This window comes from Durio zibethinus, chromosome 27 (assembly GCF_047325235.1).
Source record: "Durio zibethinus cultivar Kanyao isolate XHJ-2024 chromosome 27, ASM4732523v1, whole genome shotgun sequence".
Taxonomy (NCBI): domain Eukaryota; kingdom Viridiplantae; phylum Streptophyta; class Magnoliopsida; order Malvales; family Malvaceae; genus Durio; species Durio zibethinus.
The window spans coordinates 11,687,146-11,710,872 of NC_143188.1; the positions used below are offsets into that span (position 1 = coordinate 11,687,146).

The following is a 23,727-nucleotide window of genomic DNA, read 5'->3' on the forward strand; positions in this document are numbered from 1 at the left end:
TAACATAAATTATAATATATAATTTTTTACATAATTTTTATATAAAATATAATATAAATATATAAATTATTAATATTTTTTACTACATAAATATAAAAATTTCAGTATCCAATACTGCAATTACAATAAAAGACTAGATTGTAGATGTAGTACTAAAGTTTTTGACTTGGGAATGTCATAAAGAGTATGAAAGAGAGCTGAAGCATATATGTGTAAATTATATATTAATATTCGTAAATTATTTAAATTAGATTCGAATAAAATTTAAATTCAATTCAATTATTATTGAATCGAGTTTAAGTTTGAGTAATTTGATTTATTGATTAAGTCGAGTTTGGGTATTTATATACTCGACTCGAATAACTCGTGAGTCTAATTAAATTTTTATATTAAATATATTTTTATTATTTTAATTAATAAAATATCTCAAATTCAAGCTTAAGCTTAAACATAAATAATCAAACTTTTATCGAATATAAAAATTGAACTTATTTTTATATATTAATCAAACATAATTTAGCAAGTTTTAATAGTTCGATTTTTATCTCGTTTGAATTAAAAAAAATTTTAATCAAATTTAAATCAATTTTCGTGTCTCGAATTTCGAATCGAACTCGAGTTGACTTAATATTATATTGATTTCAACTTAATCAATTATACTTTTAGTACTGCATGGTTACTTACAAATTCAAAGCATTATTTGGAAAAGGATGAATTGCTAAAAATGTTGTAGGAAACTAAATTAAGAAATAAATACCCCAAATATTAAATAAAATTATTATTATGAAATTAAAAGCAAAATAAAAATTTTTAAACTTTTGATCTAATGACTAAAAATATTTAAGAAGACATCAAGTCTGATTTCGAGTCAAGTTTTTCCTTCTCTTATTCGTACTAAAATTTTGCGTAAAAAAAAAACAAAATAAAAAAATAGAAAGAGCAAGTATATTGGATGTGACAACTGTTTTTGAGGTAACCAACAAGCCATTGCCTTGTTCTTACAACCCTCATTACTGTGCACATGCAACCTTTTGTGTAAAATAAAATAACATTTCCATTAATCAAATTATTATTATTATTATTATTAAAATAAAAACCTTCACCATATCCAAAAAAAATTTGAAAATATTATTAAAAAATAGCTTATAGACGAATTTTTATGGATAACTTAGTCTCTCTGCCAAGATTCCTATTTAGTTCTCGCACACAAAAAAAAAATCTAAATATATATATTTTTTGTAAAAAATATTTAAGAGAAATAAATACTTAAAATTTTTTAATAAAATAAAATATGATATAATAAATTCTAATTAATTTTTAAAATTTCACAAATAAAATAAAAAAATCATCATGTCTCATTTTTAATAGTTGGTTTTAAATTTTAGGAGCATGAATAAAATAATTTTTTTATAAATATAATAATCATATAAATTTTAATATTTTTTTTGCTATTGACATAAACAACTTAGTTTTAATTGAACTCATTCCATTCATAAAAGAAAAATTCACCTTATTTAAAAACTGAAATACTGCTAATTAAAAAACTTTAAATGAATTTATAAATAACATACTCTGTCTGCCATGATTCCTATTCAGTTAGGAATTCTTGCAACCTACTTTGCGTCATCTAGCTCAAAACAGAAAAAAAAAAAAAATCTTTGTGCATGTGTTCCAAGTTTTGCATTCATGGTATGCCTGTGCAGGTGTGTCAGACTCTAACCCATATTTCTATCTCTCTCTCATTTCTTTCTCTTTTTTTTTTAACCTTTTTTCTGTTTCCTGCAAAGTTTCAGCAACCCATTCTCAAGCTTTGTATTTTCTCCTATCTTCTTCCTTAAAAGGTAACCTTTCTAAACTCTAGCTGGCGGGTTGAGTTGTATCATGTGACTTAAAACCAACCCATAGTTTTTCAATTTTGCATTTCATTTCCATTTCCATTCTGGGTTTTGGAAAGCCAATGGTTTGTCTGATGATATTGGAGGGGGTTTTCTCTATAAACTGCCAAGGGCACTTCATTATTTATTAGTTTCGTCCTTTTCTTATCTGGGTTAGTGCGTTTTTATAGTAATTTTTTTCTCTTTTGTTCTTTCCAAGTTGTACTACCATTTTCGTTGTTACTACTAATTTTGGATACATCTCATTTAATTAAAATTAAGGGGTCTATGATTAATGTGTTTTTTGTTAATAAATCTCTTCTGGGTTGTTACCTAACCTGTTGTTTTCCTTCTCTTTATTTGTTAAACTAATACTAAAGAGCCCAAAAAAGCTGCAGCAAAGCAACCACAGTGATCTGAATCTTGTACAATTTATTTCTCGTTAAGTCTTTTTATGGTAACAAATACCATTCTTCCATTTATATCTGTTGTCAAATTTCTTATCTTTGATTTTTATTCCTTGTTTCAAGTTTGGTTTTTTTTTTTTTTTTTTTTGGGAAAACTACTGTTTTTCTTAATCTGGGTATTGACCAAAATTTTTTATTTTTCAGTTTCTTTCATTCAACGTCTCTGTTATTTTCTCATACAGAATCTTTGAGTTCGTTTATCTGGGGTTTTTGTTCTAAGAATAATGTAATTGGAGGCACCCAAAATGGCAAATCTTGTTCCAGGGGTCCTTCTGAAGCTTTTACAACATATGAACACAGACGTGAAGGTTGCTGGTGAGCACCGGTCATCTCTATTGCAAGTAGTGAGTATAGTTCCTGCACTAGCAGGAGGTGAGCTATTCTCTAACAAAGGCTTTTACCTGAAGGTTTCAGATTCATCTCATGCTACATATGTATCATTGCCTGATGAACATGATGATTTAATTCTTAGTGACAAGATCCAATTAGGTCAGTTTATTCATGTTGACCGGTTAGAATCTGTTTCTCCGGTCCCCATTCTTCGTGGGGTTAGGCCAATACCTGGGCGGCACCCTTGTGTAGGGAGCCCTGAGGATATTGTTGTAACTCGTTCCCACGGGTTCCTTAATAATGGTAGTAAAAGTGCCTTGGGTTCAAAATCTGGAGAGAAAGTTAAGTCACCATCAAAAGCAGTGTTAGGTGGTGGTCATAGTGGAGAAAAAGAGAAATCTGTTGGGAGCAGATCAAATGTTGGTGCAAAGGAAAATCAATTGGGTAAGAAAATGGCTTCTTTGATTAGATCAAAGTCTCAATTGACCAAACCAGCATTGAGTTTGGATATTAAGAAGGCATCTTTGGGGAAATTGAAGGCACAAAGTTTGCAGTCAATACCTTTTTCCCCCGCAAGTTGTTACTCATTGCCAACTTCATTTGAGAAGTTTGCCACTGGGATTAAGCAGCAGGCAGAAATAAAGAGGCTGAGGAAGGGAAGTCCCAAGGTGGGATCTGTGGAGAAGGGAAGTCATTTTCATGGGGTGAGTCCAACTGAGAAAAAAGCACCTGTGATCAAAACTTTGGTTCAAGGGATTGAATTAGGAGCTAAGGCTTTAAGAAAGAGATGGGAAAGGAATATGGAATCGAAGGGTAGGGACCATTCAAAACTTAGGGCTACCAAGCATGACACCATGCAAGAATCTCGGAGCATTTCTGTAAGTTTCTTGTTCTTGACTTTTAATTTGGCTAATCTGTTGCTTCTAACTGAGTAAAGCATAAGGAAGTTTAGAATACGAGATAATAAAAAATATTTGGTTCCTTTGTCTTACATCAGTTTTTACTGTTTTATATGACTTGTTCAAATTTTGGACCGGTATTTCTTGAAGGATATAATTTATGTTGATGTTGAACTCTGGTTTCAGTTTAGGATGTGGCATACATGTGTGACATGGTTCTGTTTGATTTGTTGTTAGTTTTTCCTGTTATTTGGAGCTAGATTTATTGAAGGGCTTGATATGTGTTTGACATGTACATTGGACAAGTGGAAAAGTTTAAGCAAAGCAGATTCATTCAATCTATTTTTGGGAATTTGATTAAAAGAGTTTAAGTATTGAATATGATTTCTGCTTTATCTCATAGTTTTCATAGTTTTCTTTCTTTCTTTTTTTTGTTTTAAAGCCATTTTTCCCTTTCTTCTTTATAATTAAAATATGATGCCAGGCTCCTAGAAAGAGCACATCAAGCAAAAAGTTGCTGTCCAGGGAGGAGAATAAGCTCCAGACATCTACCAGGTCCTTAAAAAAGGAGAGTAAATCTCTGTTGTCAACTAAGAAAGTCTTATCAATTGGAATGTTGGATGATCAAGAGACACCGAATAAGCCAAGAACTTATGTTGGGAAGAATTCTGGAGAACTAACTAATAATGGTACCCTGGGGAAGTTGGTTAAGTTTCCAATAAATGGTAAAAGATTGACAGATGGAAGTGTTTCATGGGATTTGCTACCCTCTTCTCTTTCAAAGCTTGGCAAGGTATGAACCTATGACTCTTTGCATCTTGAAAACATTCTTTGTTTTTATCTGAATGTCTCTTTCCCTTCGGCATTGCCTTTCAGAATTTTATCTTGAACTGATGCTTATGAAGGATCTTTACATGATAATTTGATTTTTTTTTTTAAACTGTCTCTAGGCTATGTGGTTAACAATCAACATTTTGCATGCTTACGAGATCCATTAATCAATACATAAGGGTCATAGCTTGTCATTAATAGTTTATAGTGCTTGTATTGACTGTTTATTTCACACTCTGGCATTCTGAATTCACAGTTGTTTAAGTGATTCTCATGTCAAATTTGTATTTGTTGTTACAGGAGGTCATAAAACATAGGGATGCAGCACAAACAGCAGCAATAGAAGCTCTACAAGAGGCTGCTGCTTCAGAGAGTTTACTTCATTGTTTAAGGTATGACTATTTAAAAATAAAAGAAATGTTAGCAAGGAAAATGATATGAATTGACAGTAAAAGCTAAGTCTCTCTTAATTTCAAAACTAGGAAAGATTAAATATTTCAGATGTCTGGACTTTGATTCTCCATAATACCTTGGTCAAACTTTTTAATGTTGTATGCAATTTGTAGAATCTTAAAAATTACAGGTCTAACTCTGAACAATCTCCGTGTGTTAACTTATGTTTGTTATTGAAGCCTGTAGAATGTGTTAACTACAATATTGTCCATCAAGTTAGAATTACCACAAAAGAAAATTTACAGAGAGTTCACCAGAAAATTTTCAAGCTATACATTGCTTGATCCTATCAACTATTAAGTGATATAATAGTTTATAAATTGAAGTCCTAAAACTGATTCCAAGGGGTTATGGATGGCTGAACTTGAGGGGATGGCTTTAGATCCTTCAAACGGATTAGTGCACCTCTTAGCATTGTGGAGCCTGTTGGAGATATTTTGTTGCATAGCTGTAGATCTAGTCGTGAGCCAGATTCTGTTGTTGCCAGTGTATTTGTCACTGTAAGCTATGTAGATAAACCGATGCTGACTTGGTAGAATAATATTATCCAAATAAATTTAATGAAGCCGCAAGTATAACTGATGAAAATGAAAGCATATTGCAGCTTAATAAAAGACACTGGTGGATGCTGGGGAATTGTTACTTCTAGATATCTGTTAAAAATAAAAAACAAATTTGGGGTGGGGAGAGAGATGTGTGACAGCTTTGATGAAACTGTAAGTAGAATTGTGGGATAAAAGTAATGTGTGCTAGAAAGTTGAACCGTTGTAGATTTTTTGGTCGTAGTTAATGATATATTTCATGATGTTTCCTGATCTATTGTAGTACATCTATAACTGATTGTTCTTTGCTTTCTTATATGACATATTTGGTATACTATTTTTTCTTGTAGCTTATATTCTGATCTGACTACGGCTGCTAACAAAGACAACCCTCAGCCTGCGGTTGATCAGTTCTTGACCCTCCATGCTAGCTTGAATAATGCTCGCATGACTGCAGATTCTTTATCAAAAACTATTCATATCAGTTCATCTCCAGAATCCAAAGGAAACCCATCAGGAGAGGCAGTAAAGCTCACATCGGATAGACGGAAACATGCAGCCTCATGGGTGCAAGCTGCGTTGGCTACTAATCTATCATCCTTCTCTGTATTTATCGAAGAACATAATTCAATGCTGAGTCATGCTTCAGCTTCTGCACAAAGCCAGAAGACTATCCCTGCCAAGCAAAACATATTAACCATAGAAAATTCTGCTAAGAATGCTTCTGCAAAAGCCCAAGGGAAAACCCGTTCAGTAGTTGGCTCTAAGCTTGTAGCACAGGGTGTTCTTCGGAAAGCAGGCAAAGGTTCAGGCCTCAGTCCGAAGGCACAGGTCCAACCACCACCAGAATGGACAAGCGGAAATGGCCTTAATGAGGCTGTTGACTTGGCTGAAATGCTGCGAATTGAATCCCAGGATTGGTTCTTAGGATTCGTGGAGAAATTCTTGGATGCTGATGCGGACACATCGGCTTTATCAGACAATGGTCAAATAGCTGGGATATTGACAGAGCTCAAGAGTGTCAATGACTGGTTAGATGAAATTAGTTCGAGCAAAGATGAAAGAGAGACGCCCCAAGTTTCATCAGAGACAGTTGATCATCTAAGGAAGAAAATATACGAGTATCTTCTTACACATGTTGAATCTGCTGCTGCTGCTCTAGGTGGTGGGTCACAGTCGTCACCACCCAACCAAACACCTGAAACAAGAAATGCATACATGCAGTGCGTTGATGCACAGTAGTTAGGCGAGGAGCTTACAATTTTAGCATTATGTATATAAATCCTACATGGGTTTTGAGGTATAGATACAAAGTGCAGTTATTTTGTTTTTTTTTTTTTCCTTGGAAACAAACAAAAAAAAAAAAAAGATCACATTGGTATTTGTTGCCAGAAATTATACAAAAGAAAACTGTCATGAAGAGTTGGGAGGTGAGATTTTCCTCTATCCAACTTGAATATGTATCTTTCAAAATTCACTTAAAGAATCCAACTTTAATATCCAATTCAAGAATTCGGTGGTATTTTAACACGTTTGAATTCAACTTTTCTTTCTATTTCAAAATTGCAATCTCTTTTATAAAAAAAAATTGTGGATAGAATTTTAGGAAAATGATAATAATTTTTGTAATTTGCTATTATAAATATAAAACGTTATAAAAATTTCTATTAAGTTAGGAAATTTATGTAACTTCTCAATTTTTTTCTTTCTACAAATTAAGATTAAATAACCCATCCAAACATATTGTTCAAGTTTTTTATGCATTTTTTTTCAAAAAATTAGGTTTGAATTAAAAATTAAAAGAATAAAAAATAAGTTAATTTATTTAAAAATTTTAACAAATTTTTAAAACTCATAAGTTCCATTATTTTGTTAAGAAAGAAATACTATTAAATTCAATTGAGAGTTTCTAATAGATATCAACATGTACCAAAAATTAAAAGAAAAAAAAAAAGGGAGGGAGGGAGGGATAACTAGGAAAACATGATAACCGTTGGGATATTTCTGTAAATATAAGTATAATTGAGGGCTTAAATGATATATCATTTGTCTGCATTAAAATAAAAAAATAGTTTTTTTTTTTTTTTTGAATTAGTAAAAGAAATATCATAAAGAAGAAGTGAATGGAGGGTCGGAGTCGCTCACTGGAACTTTGTTATCTTTCTTTGAGATCAAAACTCCTAAAAAAGAAAGCCATTTTAACGAGTTAAAATCCTTACTGGAAATGGGAGAACTGACCGCCAAACAGTCGCTTCTCCTTTTCGTTTTCCTTTTTCTTCACTCTCTCCTCTTTGATTTCGCTTTCTCTGAAATTTTCTTCGAAGAACGCTTCGAAGGTAAAAAATAAAAATAATAAATGTTTAGTAATATTTAAATAAAAATATCATTCAACATTTTTTCTTCTGTTTTATCTTCTATAACTTCTTTCTTTTGTTCTTTTGGTGATAGAAAGAAGCTTCTAGATGGTAGTGATAAAAAAGAAGGTTCTGGAAGTTTTGGTCAAACACTTTGACTGTGATTTATAGTACTAGTTGTTATCAATGAATGAATGTTGTGTTTTTCAATTATTTGAATTGAGTTATTTGAAGTAAAATGTGATTGCTTATGAATGTTTTCTTCTTTTTTTTTTGAAATTTGGAAACAGATGGGTGGAAGAGCAGATGGGTGTTATCAGATTGGAAGAGAAGTGAGGGAAAAGCCGGTGCCTTTAAACACACGGCCGGCAAATGGTCCGGTGATCCTGATGATAAAGGTATTGTTTTCTTATTATGCATTTTTATACATATTTACTAAGATTTTAGATGTTTAAATGCTCAAAAATAATATATATATATATGATGAATTAATGGTGAAGCGTAGTAATTTAAGATAAAAGATGCACCTTTATAGAATCATACATTTGCTTGTTTCTCGTGTGTTTTAGCTTTTGGTGTTACTCTTCGCCATTTAAGACTGTTTGAGTAGAATTGATGGGATGTTCAAGGCTTAGAAGTGAAGCTTTGAATTGTGAAAGGGTGTTAAGTTGGTAGTGAATCTCATAACCGTGCCCAAAAAAAGCCATAGCTTACTGTGAATTATGTCTTCAATCATTTATATCTGCAAATTCTCATGTAATTGGATAGAAACTGTAACTATTTTGTTAAGGTGATGACACAACAGTTATTAGTTCCTTTTTTTGTTCCCAGTGAGCTATTTATTGTCTGTAATTTTACTTCTAAACTGTTGGCCACGAAAAAACTTGATGTGCAGAAATCATGAATGATGAAAGTTGTGAAATTTGTGAACTTGGATGAACTTTGATGATGGTAACATCTGGTTATGCAATTCTATTGGACAATGTATGAATTTTCAGCTAGGCATCCCAAATTTACCACCCAAAGTTGAATTGTTCCGAATTGACTGTTTTCTATCAGGTTTTTTTTTTTTTTAATTATAAATGTATGGTTTTCGGTAGACATTACTAGCAATTGTCATTTGTTCAGATGGATTTGTGTTTGACTAATTAGGTGTAAAATAAGAATGTCTAAAAATCTAATGCTAAATGGAACACAGTTACTCTACAGGAGCCACCAGGCCTATATGAAAATTAGCTGAGAATATCCATTAATACACTGGCATAAACTTTGTCAGTCTTTTTCCTGGTTATTCAAAAGACTAACCTGATTAGAGTCTCTGTGTGTCTATTGTATGTGGAAAAGCATTCCTGATTGTAGCTGAGTTTTATGCTTGGAAATCGTGCAGGTATTCAGACATATAATGATGCCAAACATTATACTATCTCTGCTAAGATACCAGAGTTCAGCAACAAGAACAGAACTCTAGTGGTTCAGTATTCTATTAAGTTTGAACAAGACATTGAATGTGGTGGTGGTTACATTAAGCTTCTCTCTGGTTATGTAAACCAGAAGAAATTTGGTGGCGACACTCCTTACAGGTCTGGCAATTTGTTTAATCGTATAAATTTCTCTCCAGTGACAAATTCATATTACTACATCTTAGATAATCACCATGCAAATCTAGACTAGACTAAGATGACTCAGATAATTAGTTATCTACAACAGATATGCAGACTGTTTACCTGTATTTTGGTTTTTCAAAGATAGGTGGAGGATATAAAGCAACGTAGAAGTTGACTTAGTGAAGAATGATGATATAAAAATATCTTATGTTTTATGTCAGTCATTTTTATTGCTTTTTTCTGTATATTTTGGTATCACATCATTTTGTGGTTTTAGATTGCATCTTTTACCTGTCCTGTTGGAGACATTTGCCTTTGTTGAGTTGTTATTGATGGCTTTCAAGGCTTGTCTCATATTACCTTAAACATTAGCTGATTGGTCTTTTGCCTTGGTGCAGTTTGATGTTTGGACCAGATATTTGTGGCTCGCAAACCAAAAAGCTCCATCTTATACTATCCTACCAGGGACAGAATTATCCTATTAAAAAGGATTTAGAATGTGAAACAGACAAGCTCACTCACTTTTATACATTTATTCTAAGGCCTGATGCCTCTTATAGCATCCTAGTTGATAATAGAGAGAGAGAATCTGGAAGCATGTATACTGATTGGGATATCCTTCCTCCACGGAAAATCAAGGATTTTAAAGCCAAAAAGGTAGGACCCCAAGAGTCAACATGGGTATTCACGGACAGACAGGAACATGATATCTGATATGATGCATCAATACTCTACCTGTATTTTTTAAATTTAATTTTAAGAACTTTTTCATGCAAAAGACCTTGAAGAAGCATTGATTTGTACAAGTTATTATCATGAAAGAATCAGAATTTCCCGTTTTTATTTTTAATTTGCTGGTGTTTTATAGCCTAATTACCTGTTGCCACCAAAAAATGCACTCACTTTCATTCTTTTTCCAGCCTGTAGACTGGGATGATAGAGAATACATTGACGATCCTAATGATGTTAAACCTGAGGTAGCATGTGCTGCTTATCTTTTCGAAATGTGATGTCTGAAACGATTTTATGATTACTATGAACTAAACACTTCTATTATATGGTTGAATGCAGGGATATGATTCAATTCCTGCTGAGATTCCAGATCCAAAGGCAAAAGAGGTTTGTACTCATTATTTAACGTCCAAAGGTCTCACTTTCAGATGCCCAAAACAGTTTCAAGATGATATAATTTGGACCCATTACATATTCCTTTTCTTTTGTTTAAACATGATGCCTCTCAATTAATCATGTGTTTAGCCTTTCTTTTTCCCCTTGAAGGATGGTAATTGAGCTTTAATTTGCTACTTGATATGCTTTCAATGATAAGAAGTTCCTTTCTTTACATGCTTTGACTTTGTTCATATAGCCTGATGACTGGGACGACGAAGAGGATGGTATTTGGAAGCCACCTAAGATCCCAAATCCAGCATACAAAGGACCGTGGAAGCGTAAGGTGCTTTCAAGCTACTAATATTACATTGAATGCTAAATCTCTGCTGCAGTTCTAACTTTTGCATCCCTTCTGCAGAAAATCAAGAATCCCAACTACAAGGGAAAGTGGAAGACTCCATGGATTGATAACCCAGGTATGTCTTTTCCGCTAAATGTCAGTAGCTTGATGGTGGAATTACACATTTGAAATTAGAGCATGAGCAGGGGACTTTAACTTGTCGGAAATGCTTGAATATAGTCTATAAGTAGTCATTGAACCGCAGTCCAAACTACTCTTTGCTTATCTAAACATTGGCCTATCAAAGATTGGAAAATAAATTTTTTCTTTGAATTTTTGTCTAAAGAGAGACTGGGAGGGAGGGAAAAAAGACCTCCAAGTTTCAGTGCAGACATTTCTGATATGCTTTTCAGATGAGTTTTGATGTATTCATGCATATTTTATTGATTCCTGTCTTCAGTCCAATGTGAACTTATACTGTCTAATTTCATTATTCATTTTTTGCTTCCATTTTCTGTTCTTCTTTAGAGTTTGAAGATGATCCAGATCTTTATGTGCTGAAACCAATAAAATATGTGGGTATTGAAGTCTGGCAGGTAAGCTGTAAGCATCAAACTTTTCTTCATATTCTTCTAGTGGTTGAAGATAGAACTTTTCTTTTCAGGGACAAAAGAAATAATACTGTTGTTCCAAAAACTGACTACCAGCAATAGTATTTCTTTTGTCGAAAGAGTTTATTGAGTGACATGTTAATGAGGTCAATAATATATCTATTGTTACACTCAACAGTCAACATATTAAGTTCTTGTTCTGAACTAAGTCGGGTTGGATGTGTGGATTATTTCCACTGATTCCACCCAATGCATGCTCATGCTCTTTGTAAGATTATCAGACAGCAATTTTTTTGCTTGCTTTAATCAGTTTTACTGGCAGATGCATATTGCGTCACTTTTCCAAGGAGCTAGTTTGTTTTAGCCAGTGTTGTGCTGGTATCCAAATGTACCATAAAAGACAGTGAACCTTTTCTACTATTTTGGCTTGTGTTTTTAGTCTAAGCTTGTCATCAACTTCCACCACCCTCCTTGAGTGGTTTTCAATATTAACAATGCCACATCCCTATGCACAAGCATACCATTTTAGGCCCTATTGTCTCTATTTCCTCTTGGTCAGTGTCACTTGTACATTTCTACAGATTAATGTTTTTTAGTTAAATTATGCTTTTGCAGCATCAATCTCAGTTTTATTCACATTCATTTTAAATTTGTTCCTATATTTTTGAAACTTGGTACTATAATGCTTAACTAATTGAGCATATCATGCAATGAAATATTTAATATTTTAAGACATTATGCTGGATAAAAAATAAAGAGTTCTCTGCGGGGAATGGGGAAATAGTATTTTTGCCTGTTGGTTGGAAACCTACAAAGAAGACCTAATGCTCTGACAGATGTTAGCTTGACTTCGAAACCTACTAGAACATATCTTTTGGGGGGAACAGGAGATCTGCTAATTGCTTAACCACATGGATTGGATTTCATATTGCAGGTAAAGGCTGGTTCAGTTTTTGACAACATATTGATTGGTGATGACCCACTCTATGCAAGACAAGTTGTAGAAGATATGTTGGCCAAGAATAGGGGGGTGAGTTGTTACCTTTCAGACGCTATACTTATTTTTAATTGAAGTGTCTAACTAGCTAAGTGATTTGCATGAAAAATTTCAGGCTGAAAAGGAGGCCTTTGAAGAAGCAGAGAAAGAAAGAAGAGCTCGGGAAGAGGAGGTTGTTAGCCCAATAGCTTGGGGCTTTGAATCTGATTTTAGCTGTATTCTTTCTGAATATTTGTTAAAGTCTTTGAATGGCTCTATTTATGCAGGAAGCTAAAAGGGCTAGAAAGGAGGGTGAAAGGAGGAGAAAAGAGAGGGACCACCGATATGGAGACAGGATGAAGTACCGAAGAAGGGTATCTTTTTTGGTCTTCTTTGTTTATTTTTCTCTAAAACTATTTTTTTTCTTTGCGAATTTATTTAATCAACAAAAAACCAATGATACATTGCTTGTTTATTGTTCAAGATGTTTTTTGGGAAGTGAGAGTTTTAATCATAAATAAGCCAAGACTATGGTAATTTTAGTTGCTTTTTTTACCAGTAGCTGTGCCCTGGGCTGCATATCTTAAGTTGCAAAAAGTTCTTGACAGCTTGTAACTGCTTTGCTTCTGTTTAATGGGTTCTGATTGAATGTTTATATCCCAATGAATTGGAAGAAAGCATTTCTAATCTAGGTTGCTTAGAAAGATAATGGCGACAGATGCAATCACGGGTTAGTTTGAAGAGTGAGGTTGTCATTGTTGCACCGTGTTAGAAAGAGAGGTCTCTTTAAGTGCAAAACTGTTGGACTGTGATTTAGATTATTACAATTTAGGTTTCTTTGTACAAACAAAAAAATTATTTAGTTTTTGTTCCATCTTGTCCTAGCTGCAAGTTTAATGGCTTTTTTTTTTTTTTTGCAGCATGATCACCGCGATTATCTGGATGATTACCATGTAAGTGCATTTACATTTTTGTTTCCTTTCAATAATTTCCATTTATGAAATCATTTATTCATTTGAGCTTTTCTCTAAATAAATCAAACCAACATTAGTTAGGTTGCAATATTGGCTTCCCTTCCCCTTGTATAGATTATCGCAAATATTCAGAAATATGTTGTATCCTTGCATTTAAGATTGCACAATCATAGCTTTTGCATGAACTAGCTGGTATAACTTTGGCCCCACTTGGATCTTGCGATGGATTCGTAGTTTTGCCTATTATTGTTCAATGGATTCTTCTCGGGCATGAAGTAGCACCAAAAAAATTTTTGATCTAACTCGAAAGCATTCCAACCAAACTTCTAACCTACCCTTGATTCTTCTTTCCTTAACCTGCAGGATGAACTATGAGGGTTCTTGCCTGCTATTTCAAGAATTTTAAGATTCACTTAAATAAGGAAAAAGAAAAAATAGAAGCAAGCTGCCACCTTGAGAGAGGTACCATTTTTATCTTTGTCCGAAGCATGTCCAGTCTCACTTATTGTTGTTGTTGTTGTTGTTGTAAAACATTATTGTTGTACTAATAAGAATCCCTAAGCTGAAACTACTAATTCAAATGTATGGATGCTTAATTTTGCTGAAAAATTGTGGAGCTTGAAGAAGCATGCAGTTATTCTTATACTTTGCATCAGCATTCAACTTATAAATAGTAGTTTTAAATGAGGTTGTGAATCCAAGCATGATCGTGTAATAACGTATGAAATTTATCCTTTGCATTTGCATTAATTAGGAGTGTACACAAATAAAACATGTTCGATATTTATTTATTTATATTTGTTCGTTAAGTTTAACATACAATCACGAATAATGTTTTAAGATTCATCAATTAAACAAATAAATTATGAATATAGTAAAATTTATTCATATTTAATTCATTTGTGAAGATGTATTAAATGTTCGATGAATGGTCTAGGAACATGTTAGGTTTGGTTTTGGTTTGTTAATTAAGCTTTTCAAATAATCACAATTGACATTTCATAATTTATTAATTAAATAAATAAATTATAAGTATAATTATATTCGTTCATGTTTTATTTATTTATATTTTGGCTAAATCATTTGCCTTGTTGCACCCCAATTAGTACTTTCATAAACTTCATCCAGAATTTAGTACACCTTTTGGTTGCCTTGTTGCCATCCCAATTAGTACCTTCTTAACTTCGTCCAGAATGTTGTAAACTATTTGGTTTGATTGTGAAATTTAAATATCAAAGACTATTAAATATTTATTTACTTTTTTTTATATTGAAAATAAGAATTTAAATGTAATTTTTAATTTAGTTGATTTTTATAATTATTTTTAAAATATGACATTAGTATTTTTAAATTTAAATTTTTATTTAAATTTTTTTTTATCTTCTTAAGTTTTATTGTGGTTTTTTATAAAGAAGAATATTTAAAATAAAAAGAAATAATTTTTTAGAAGCTTCAATTAAATGTGCAAGCATGTATAATTGATTATTACTACTAATTTAACGAGCATGGTTATCAAAATTGGGTCCGATCGGATGAATCGGTTAATCAATATTAAATCGAATTAGTTCTATAATTAAATCAATTTTGCATTTAAATCATTATGAACCAATGATTTATGTAATAAATTAGTAAATCAAAGAGTTTTTTTAATCGTATTGGTTTAATATCAACTAATTAAGTAAAATATGAAAAAAAAAACCTTCAAGTATTCAAAATATTCTAATTAAACCTTTATACTACTATTTAATCTAAATAAACCCCCCAATTCCTATTTTTTATTATCAAAACCTTTGCATTGTTATATTAATGATATGTTGACATATTTTGACATATAGATAATAATATTATAAAAAAATTTATACACTTATAAAAAAAACAATTTTTAAAAAAAGATCTAACCAAAAATTTTTATTAATTGATACCATAATTAAAAATAATTATAAAAATAATAATATATAAAATTAATAAAAAAATAAAATGTTAATAAAAATAATTAATTATTTCATCATGATAGAAAATAATTTAAAAAAATGTATATATGTAAAATTACAAAAAAAATCTACATTCATATAAAAAATATAAAAATGATTTTAATTTTCTTTTTACTAATTTTCATATAAATATAAATATTTCCTTTCTATTAATTTTATATATAAATATTTCTTTTTTTATTACATAAAGATTAATGATTATATATTAATAAATAATATTTATATTTTAATAAATATAAAAAATATTTATTTGTAATTATTTATTACTTATTACTTATTATATTTATTAAAATATGAATGTTATTTCTAATTATTAAAATATAAAATATTATTTTAATAAAATGTTAAGTAATTTCATTTCTACTAGTAATTAATTGTTCTATTAATTTTATATTTTAAAATTTACAATTTATGATATACATTAAAATTTATAATTTTATGGTTGAATTATTAAACTATAACTTTAGTTAAAAGTTTAAATTTTAAAATTTTAAAATATTTAAAATATTTAAAATATTTTTTATTAAATTGATAATTAACCTATTAATTTTATGGTTGAACCATTAAACGAATAACCCAAATCTTGAAAAGTTTAATATCTGATTCAATTCTAATAACTATGTTCATGAGTTTAAATTTCCTTGGATCTATCAATATTTAATATATACATTCACTGTTATCGTTCATATGTGTAAAATTAAATATAGCATGAACATGACAATGAAAATAAGTATTATTAAATTTTCAACATGATTTATGATAAAAAAACGTTTTATTTAATTTGATCTAAATCTTTAAATTGTATATCCTTTAAATTTCAATTTTTCTTTTAAATTATACAATTTAATCTTACTTTTTTGAAAAATAAAAATTTAATTTACTAATGAGATGTTGGCTTAGTAGTAAGCAATCTGACCCCAAACAGACTTTGTTTGTTAAAAATAGATATTCGAAACTTGAAGAAGGTCTTCATTAAGAAAGAAGATAACCTTGGTGATCACTATTCTTAAATCAATAATATTTCACTTTATAAAATAATGACACCATTTTAAAAAAATCTTACAAAAAAAAAAAATTTACTTTAATAAAGTTGTTTGTCAGAGACTGTAAGGGATCATTGATTTTATTATTTAAAACAAAAAAAAGAGAAAGAGCTTAATTGAAACAATCGAAATGTTGAAGGATGAAACTAAACTTTTATGAAAATGATACGCGTTAAACTTGCAATTTAAATTTTTACTACAAAAAGAAGGCTTAAAAAATAAAATACGGTGGGGAGCCCATTTCAATGGCGGGTGTAGCTAACAATGTCCCCCAAAAGGTGACAGCAATCATGACACAAACATGGACAACTTTACTTCCACGTGTGATTCCATCAATGGATTTTGCGTCTTTAAATCCTCACGAGTCTGTAATTGTATCATCACCAGTATATGGTCAAAATTAAAATATTGAAATAAAGAAAAACGTTTCCTTGTATTCTATGTTCTATCAAATTCAAAGCGATGAGAATTAAAAAGGAGGGAAAATATAAAAGGAAAGGAAAAAAAAATATTTATATTTTAATTTTCTTTCTTTTTTTATTCAACAAAAAATTTCTGTCACCAAAAAGCGAAAAATCTTTTAAAATAAATTTATAATTTTTTTCTCCATTACGCAAAAAATTTTATTTAATTTTTTCTTGACAAATAATTTTTTATTTTTATAAAAAATCACAATATGTGAATAAAAAAATAATTATCATTTTTAAAAATAATGTAAAAAAATGAATTAAATTATGAATTTTTTTATTTTTACTAACAAAAAGTTTTTTTCAAAATTGGTTGATCATTTTCTCTTTCTTTATCTAAAAATCAATAAAGTTTTATTTTAATTTTCTTTCTCTTTTACACACAAAAAATATTTCTTTTACAATTAATTTATCATTATTTTTTTTCTCCTCCACAGACACAAAAATTTTTTTATTCAATTTTCTTTATTTTTTCTTACCTCAATCTTTCATTTAAAATTATTAATTTAATTTATTTTTTATTCTACCACACAAACACAAAATGAAAAACACTTTTATCGAGTGACAGCCAACAAAGATACACTTTCTCTCTCTGTAAAAAGAGAAACTTCCTCTAAAAGGAGAAGAGCCATTTTAGATAAGAGAAGTTGATATGCAAACGCTTGCTAAGGCTTCATCGGCTATGGCCTCCTTTCCTTGTTCTAGGGTTTGCTGCTTTCTTCCTTTTTCAGTTCCTTCATGGGTTTTTTTTCTGTCTTTTTTGTTTGCATGTTTGGCTTCTCTTCTGTTGAATTTGCATTTTTTTTGGAAGAGAAATGAAAATATAATGGTGAAGATCTGATTTTTTTTTGGATAATTTATAATTTTATTGCCTAAAACAGTTATTCACTGCTACCAATATACAACTCATATAATTTAATCTGACTTCTATACAAATATATCCCTTCTTAAACCCCATTTCTCACATAAATCTTTATTTACACTATCAAAAGGAATATTTTTCAGCCCCATCGAAGATCTGATTTTTTCTTGTACCCATTTCAGGAAAATGACAATTCTTGTTGTGGCTAATTGAGTGAATGGGTGTTTTTGTTTTGTTTTGTTTTGTTTTCCCTTTTCTTGTATTACCTCTTCCTCTGGCCTATATTTACTCTTGTTTTGCTTCGTGGGAAGTCTGAGTTTTGGCTTTTGTGATGTTTAATTTGTTTTATATTCCATTCTTAACTATCTTTTTGTACTTATGTTTTTTATCTTCCAAAATTGAGTCATGCTTTTCTATAGTTTTGCCTTGTAATAAAAATTGAAACTTGTATTGAGAAAGCAAGCAATTATTTTGTCACCACATGTTGATATGAATCTTGTATTGTCAACTTCATGGTCTATGCAAATGGGATGATTTTGTAATATAGGATTTTTGGTTGGTTGTAAAGAGTTTTAATCTTCTGAATTGCATGATATGAATCATTTCCTGCAAGTCATAGAATTAAAGGCTTCACTTTGATATGAACTTGTGACCTTTCTCTCTGTGCATTTGTTTCTATTGTATGTGGATATCCATGCGATGAATCATTTCAATGTAGAATATTGCTATGTATTCATGAAAAAAAAGATTGGTGGTTTACAATCTCAATGATAATTCCAAATCTTTTTATGTAATTTTGCATTATTATTTGCTATAGAGCTTCTCAAAAATCTGTTGATTGTTATTGAGGGAATTTTTTTTTAATACATGTTGGCTTATGGTATTTAAGTTTGAAAACCTGTTTTCTGATGTTTTAGGTGAGGAGTGGGCTCTGTGTGTGGCCAAGCATGAGGCAACTTTGCATAAGAAAAGGTCTCGTGTATGGCTTTATGCGGTTATTATCAACACCCTTCAAAACCTTGCGTGGAGCAAGTCGGTCTCTTAGAGTTGCAGAGTTTTGCAGTGTGTCTAACTTGTCTTCCTCATTACAAATTGAATTGGCGAGCACACCTCTTTCTATCTTTCTGTATTGAATGGTTTTAATCATTTTCACTTTTTTTATTTTGCTTGACTGTTTATTGGTTTTAACTCATAATTTTTCATTTGATATCATTTCAACCTTGTTGGTTCCATACTGTATTTTGTTTTATGTTGGATGTCTGGCCATTTTTAATAAGAATGCCATCAATGTTGGGTTTTTTAGTGAAGTTGCTGTGATTCACATTTTTTTTGGGGAAAAGAGAGGGGGGTTTTTAAATATAGAGGAATGTTATGTGGCCCTAAGTGGTGTAAAAAATGTGGTCTAGTAACCATTGCCCCCTCTTTTGCTGATAATTCGAAATAAGGGATTCAGGGTCTTCTTTAGCATTCGCTGCCCACTGTTTCATTCACTTATTACATGGTAATAGTGCAAACTGCAAAGAAACTGACTGATGCATACAGCCTAGAATTTTGTCCAGAGAATTTGTTGGTTAGTGGGGGCCAAACTTCCTTCAGCTGTCTACTTTTAACTAGCTGATGTTGCACCACATATTTTTTGCACCCTTCTTGTTGCATGAGGTCAATTATCATGACATTGAATTTGCACAATGCAGTTACAAGTCAATGAGGTAAATGTGGAAGAATCATGCTTTTTATTGTCACACCTGATTGGTGTCAATGGGCCCTTGCAAAAGTAGCCTGATTCCTTTAATGATTGAGAGCTATAATTTCGTTAACAGAGCTGAAAGGAATTATAGTTGCCTTCTTTGAGGAACAAAGACCCTGAAATGTATTACTCTTAGTTTTGAGCTGAAAGAATGATATTGAATCTTCTGTTGGAATAACTTTGTTCAAGCTTATAACTTGAAGAAAGAGTTCTTCAATTTTTTGTTGTTGAAGGTTATAATAACTGAATTTCATTTACATTACCCACATATTAGATATGAACTTTTCACTAACTGTTTTGTTTTTTTAGGTACCGTGTCTCAGAGACAATTATGCATATCTTTTACATGATGTGGACACAGGCACAGTTGGAGTTGTTGATCCTTCAGAAGCTGTGCCAATTATTAATGCTTTGAGTCGGAAAAACCGGAATTTGACTTATATATTGAATACTCACCACCATCATGATCACACGGGTGGGAATGTTGAGTTAAAAGCAAGGTATGGTGCAAAGGTATGAAAATGACATCTTCTAGTAACCTTTCTGTCACCTTTTGAGCTCATATCCGTTAAGTTCCTCTTGAATCACAACTCCTAAATGGAGAACTAGCTGAAGTCTGGTAGGGCCTTTGCATCTTGCTCATAATGATGGGTATTAATTGTTCATAGGGTCTTCTTTGTCCGAGATTGTTAGTTTGCAGTGCATGTGGAAGTGGAGCTGAGGCATGTGTTAAGTCCCATGCGTGGCACCGAGAATAAGGCTCAAGCACCAAGTCTGGGCTGTGAATCGAGCCTAGGTGGTTCTAGAAGGTTTCGTGCCTGGTTCTTGTTGGAGGTGCCCCTTTGCATGTTCTAAGGCTTGATCCCACACCTTGACCTGGTGCCTGAGCCTTAGTCTCAGTGGTGCACGTGTGGGACAACACATGCTTGCTCTTCTTTGCCCCTTTTTAAATAAAGCTTCTACTTCTTTGAGGAATGCTTTTTTTTCTAATTTTTTTGCAAACAGTTCCAGACAATGACATGTATAAGAAGAGCAATGACCTATATAATAATGATATAATAATTGTTCTTTTTCATATAGGTGATTGGTTCAGGAATAGACAAGGATAGAATTCCTGGAATTGATATTGTTCTAAATGATGGGGACACGTGGATGTTTGCAGGTCATGAGGTGCATGTCATCGAAACTCCTGGTCATACCCGAGGTAAGATTCAATAGCCAACACCATAAAAAATTGCTTGAATTAGATACTTTCTATTATTTCAAAATTTAATGAAAGAATACTTGAGTAGAAAAGTCATTATCTTCTCATTCTCCTTTCTTTATTATTATAATTCAATTGAATTTTTTCACATGCAGGCCATATTAGCTTCTACTTTCCGGGTTCTGGAGCAATATTTACTGGAGACACTTTGTTCAGCTTATCATGTGGCAAGCTTTTTGAAGGAACCCCGGAGCAGGTAGGTAATTTGGCTTCTATGTTTTATAATCTGGCAAATCTTCTTCATTGTTCTTTATACTATCTTAATGTCTGAAATCTATCCGGCAGATGCTTTCTTCCCTTCAGAGGATCATGTCGCTGCCTGATGATACAAATATATATTGTGGTCATGAATATACTTTGGTTAGTCTATTTATCTTTTGGAGCCAACCAATTAATTTTCCCATGCTCGTAATTCTGAAAGGGACTAACCATTTATGTACCCATTTTGGCAGAGTAATTCTAAGTTTGCATTATCCATAGAACCCAAGAATGAGGTGCTTCAGGCTTATGCAGTCCATATAGCTCACCTTCGCAACAAGGGATTGCCTACGGTAATTTCTGAGATTTTCTTTAATATCTAGAACCTTTTAGGAGGTACAATGTCAAAATTCTTGGATTAGATCATGAAATTTATCTCAGATGACCATTATTTTTTTGACTGAGCTAAGGGTCATTTGTTCACTGTATATTTTTTATGCATAAATGTAATGGCTTTTGCACTTGCTCTCTATACATCTGCATGCATGTGCTAAGGACTTCAACACAACATTGTTTGTGTGAGTGTAGCTGATCTGCTTACATGTTTGATTGATAATAATAGTTCTTGAATCATATGGTTTTTTTGTTGTCTTTCAAGTAGGACTGTCTGTCGGTTCAGCACTCACCTACTTAGATCAGGTTGTTTAGAGATAGTCTGATAGTCTACATTTTGTGATTTTGGTATGAGCTATTCCCCTAATGATTTGGCTGTGTAGTGTGTACATCATTTTTCTTGATTCAACAATATATGAAACTGCATCCAGGGCTGTGGCTTGATTTGATCCTTTGCCTGATGTAGCATTTTTAATCTAAATATTGCATGATAAGTTGACTATGATCAGTGTGCTGTTTCAGATCCCAACCACATTAAAGATGGAGAAGGCATGCAATCCCTTCCTTCGGACATCTAGTACAGAAATCAGGCAGGCATTAGATATTCCAGCCACCGCGAATGAGGCAGAAGTCTTGGGTGTCATCCGCCAAGCAAAGGATAATTTCTAGGATTAGTTATACTTGTTTTCAGTTGGTTGTGTATAGGTGATGATGTTAGGACTTAAATTTGTTAAATAAACACTACAAAACGTTCATCATGTCCATATGCTTTTTTGATTTTTCAAAGCTATTTCGAAATTTAATTCTCCTAAGCTAATGTGATCAACATATAATGTATGATTTTCTTATTGATCAAGAAAACTTTGTTTTTTTTTTTTTTTTTGGTAAATATATTTGAGCCATTATCTTGTAACATTTTGACTGAGGGTGAGATTTATGGAGAAAACGAAGAGCCTTGGAATCTTTTTAACAAAGATGAAAATAAATCTTTCTGGGTTTTCACCAAGTTGAAGAAAAAGAGTAAATCGAGGATTGATAAGAATGCAGGACGCGGATGTTGGCTTGGCCGAAGCACCAAAAATGTAAAGAATGCAAGTGGTCAGCTGTTAGGGTTGGACAAATGCTTCTCGTTTGCATGCAAGAAAGGTAAGTCAAGCCAAGGCAATGGCAAGTGAATTATGCATGAGTATTCTTTAATGGATGAGGGTTTCAGTGACTACGTCATTTGTGAGATTACGAATAAAGATGTTGCTGATCGTGGAGAAGACGAAGAAGAACCCAAGAACAAGAAGCGTAAAATGCTTGAGGTTAACGATGAAGAGGCGTCAGCTCCAACCATGAAGAAAGGAAACGGGGTGAAGACCCCACCACACAAATACACTAATTCCCGAATATATTTGTACAATTTTTTCTCCCATTTCTCCTATCAGCTAGATCTCCTCTTCTGAATCAAAAGATTGCTCTAATAATCCTTCCATAAAACTAAATGAAATCCTATCTAAATGATTGTCAAGCGAATAACGCATACTGGTTTCAATTCTATTTGACCTTGCTTTTGAGAACAACAAATTAAACCCTAAGCAACCTAGATTCGATTCAACTTACCTACAAATTTTCCTTCCCTAAAGCTTTCTTTCAACCAAATGGGTGAAACTCCTGCATCATAGCAAACATTAACAGATCATCAATGTAAAATGTTTAGGGGCTAAAGACCATAGATTGGTTTAAAAAACAGAAATGTTTACCTATGATATTTTAAGCTTTTGCATACGTTTTGGAGACGGAGCTTCTGAAACCATTTGGATCAGAGTACAGACTAGAAAGAGACGATCAAAGAGCTCTTTATGTTCTTGGCGCCATTTTTTTGTGGATTTGAATTTCAATTGGGAGGCTATTTCTGTAATTACAGTAAATTTTAAGTCGTTCTTTTGGTGCTAAAAGTTTGCAATCAATAATATATGAAGCACGTGCGAGCTATGATATTTTTATTTCCAAAAAAATTGCTAAAAACTAAAAAGGAAAGCCAAACATAGAAAATTAAATAAAAAAATATTGTAAACATCTAATTTATATATTCAAATAAATAATTATGCATAAGTTAAATTATGCCAAAGATTCCTTTGGTGTGTCATAATTTATTGAATTTTTATATTAAAAAACTATATTTCTAATTTAATATTAGTTTAGGGATTAAATTTTAAATTTTATTTGAGTATAGAAATTATTTGTATAATTTAATATTTAATTTTAAATTAATCAAATTATCATATCAACAAATCAATACTATGTCAACAAAATTAATACCCACGTCATCAAGTTAATAATCACATCAACATTTTTAATGTTAAAAATTTAACAAAATTAGTAATTAAATTAAAATTACCATATCAAAATAAT

General features: G+C 31.6%; 3 protein-coding genes across 12 annotated transcripts; all 3 read left to right on the top strand.

Annotated features, from left to right (window-relative positions):
* Nucleotides 1-1,590: 1,590 nt before the first annotated feature.
* Nucleotides 1,591-6,900, top strand: LOC111279427 (protein CORTICAL MICROTUBULE DISORDERING 2-like). Of its 9 annotated transcripts, none has more exons than XM_089756091.1 (7): nucleotides 1,595-1,703; nucleotides 1,788-1,841; nucleotides 2,524-2,656; nucleotides 2,756-3,549; nucleotides 4,055-4,363; nucleotides 4,702-4,793; nucleotides 5,747-6,900. In XM_089756091.1, the coding sequence occupies exons 3-7, from the start codon at nucleotides 2,587-2,589 to the stop codon at nucleotides 6,636-6,638; spliced, it is 2,157 nt and encodes a 718-aa protein (XP_089612217.1). In that variant the 5' UTR covers nucleotides 1,595-1,703; nucleotides 1,788-1,841; nucleotides 2,524-2,586; the 3' UTR covers nucleotides 6,639-6,900. The 9 variants fall into 9 exon arrangements, with proteins under 9 accessions (XP_089612212.1, XP_089612217.1, XP_089612219.1 ...); XM_089756093.1 differs by having other exon boundaries at nucleotides 1,794-1,841; nucleotides 2,749-3,549; XM_089756086.1 differs by having other exon boundaries at nucleotides 1,591-1,703; nucleotides 1,794-1,841; nucleotides 2,524-3,549.
* Nucleotides 6,901-7,484: 584 nt separating this feature from the next.
* LOC111279247 (calreticulin-3-like) lies at nucleotides 7,485-14,010 on the top strand. 2 transcript variants are annotated; one of them, XM_022866221.2, is made up of 14 exons: nucleotides 7,485-7,732; nucleotides 8,041-8,148; nucleotides 9,138-9,330; nucleotides 9,753-10,011; nucleotides 10,275-10,331; nucleotides 10,426-10,473; nucleotides 10,721-10,807; nucleotides 10,883-10,940; nucleotides 11,333-11,400; nucleotides 12,350-12,445; nucleotides 12,528-12,584; nucleotides 12,679-12,765; nucleotides 13,312-13,344; nucleotides 13,729-14,010. In XM_022866221.2, exons 1-14 carry the CDS (start codon nucleotides 7,621-7,623, stop codon nucleotides 13,738-13,740), a joined length of 1,275 nt encoding a protein of 424 aa, XP_022721956.2. In that variant the 5' UTR covers nucleotides 7,485-7,620; the 3' UTR covers nucleotides 13,741-14,010. The 2 variants fall into 2 exon arrangements, with proteins under 2 accessions (XP_022721956.2, XP_089612222.1); XM_089756096.1 differs by lacking the exon at nucleotides 10,275-10,331 and having other exon boundaries at nucleotides 7,513-7,732.
* Nucleotides 14,011-17,416: 3,406 nt separating this feature from the next.
* Nucleotides 17,417-22,142, top strand: LOC111280150 (putative hydroxyacylglutathione hydrolase 2, chloroplastic). The gene is made up of 8 exons (XM_022867336.2): nucleotides 17,417-17,572; nucleotides 18,646-18,828; nucleotides 19,785-19,988; nucleotides 20,556-20,679; nucleotides 20,835-20,935; nucleotides 21,025-21,099; nucleotides 21,192-21,290; nucleotides 21,853-22,142. Exons 1-8 carry the CDS (start codon nucleotides 17,519-17,521, stop codon nucleotides 21,997-21,999), a joined length of 987 nt encoding a protein of 328 aa, XP_022723071.2. The 5' UTR covers nucleotides 17,417-17,518; the 3' UTR covers nucleotides 22,000-22,142.
* The last annotated feature ends 1,585 nt before the right edge of the window (nucleotides 22,143-23,727 follow it).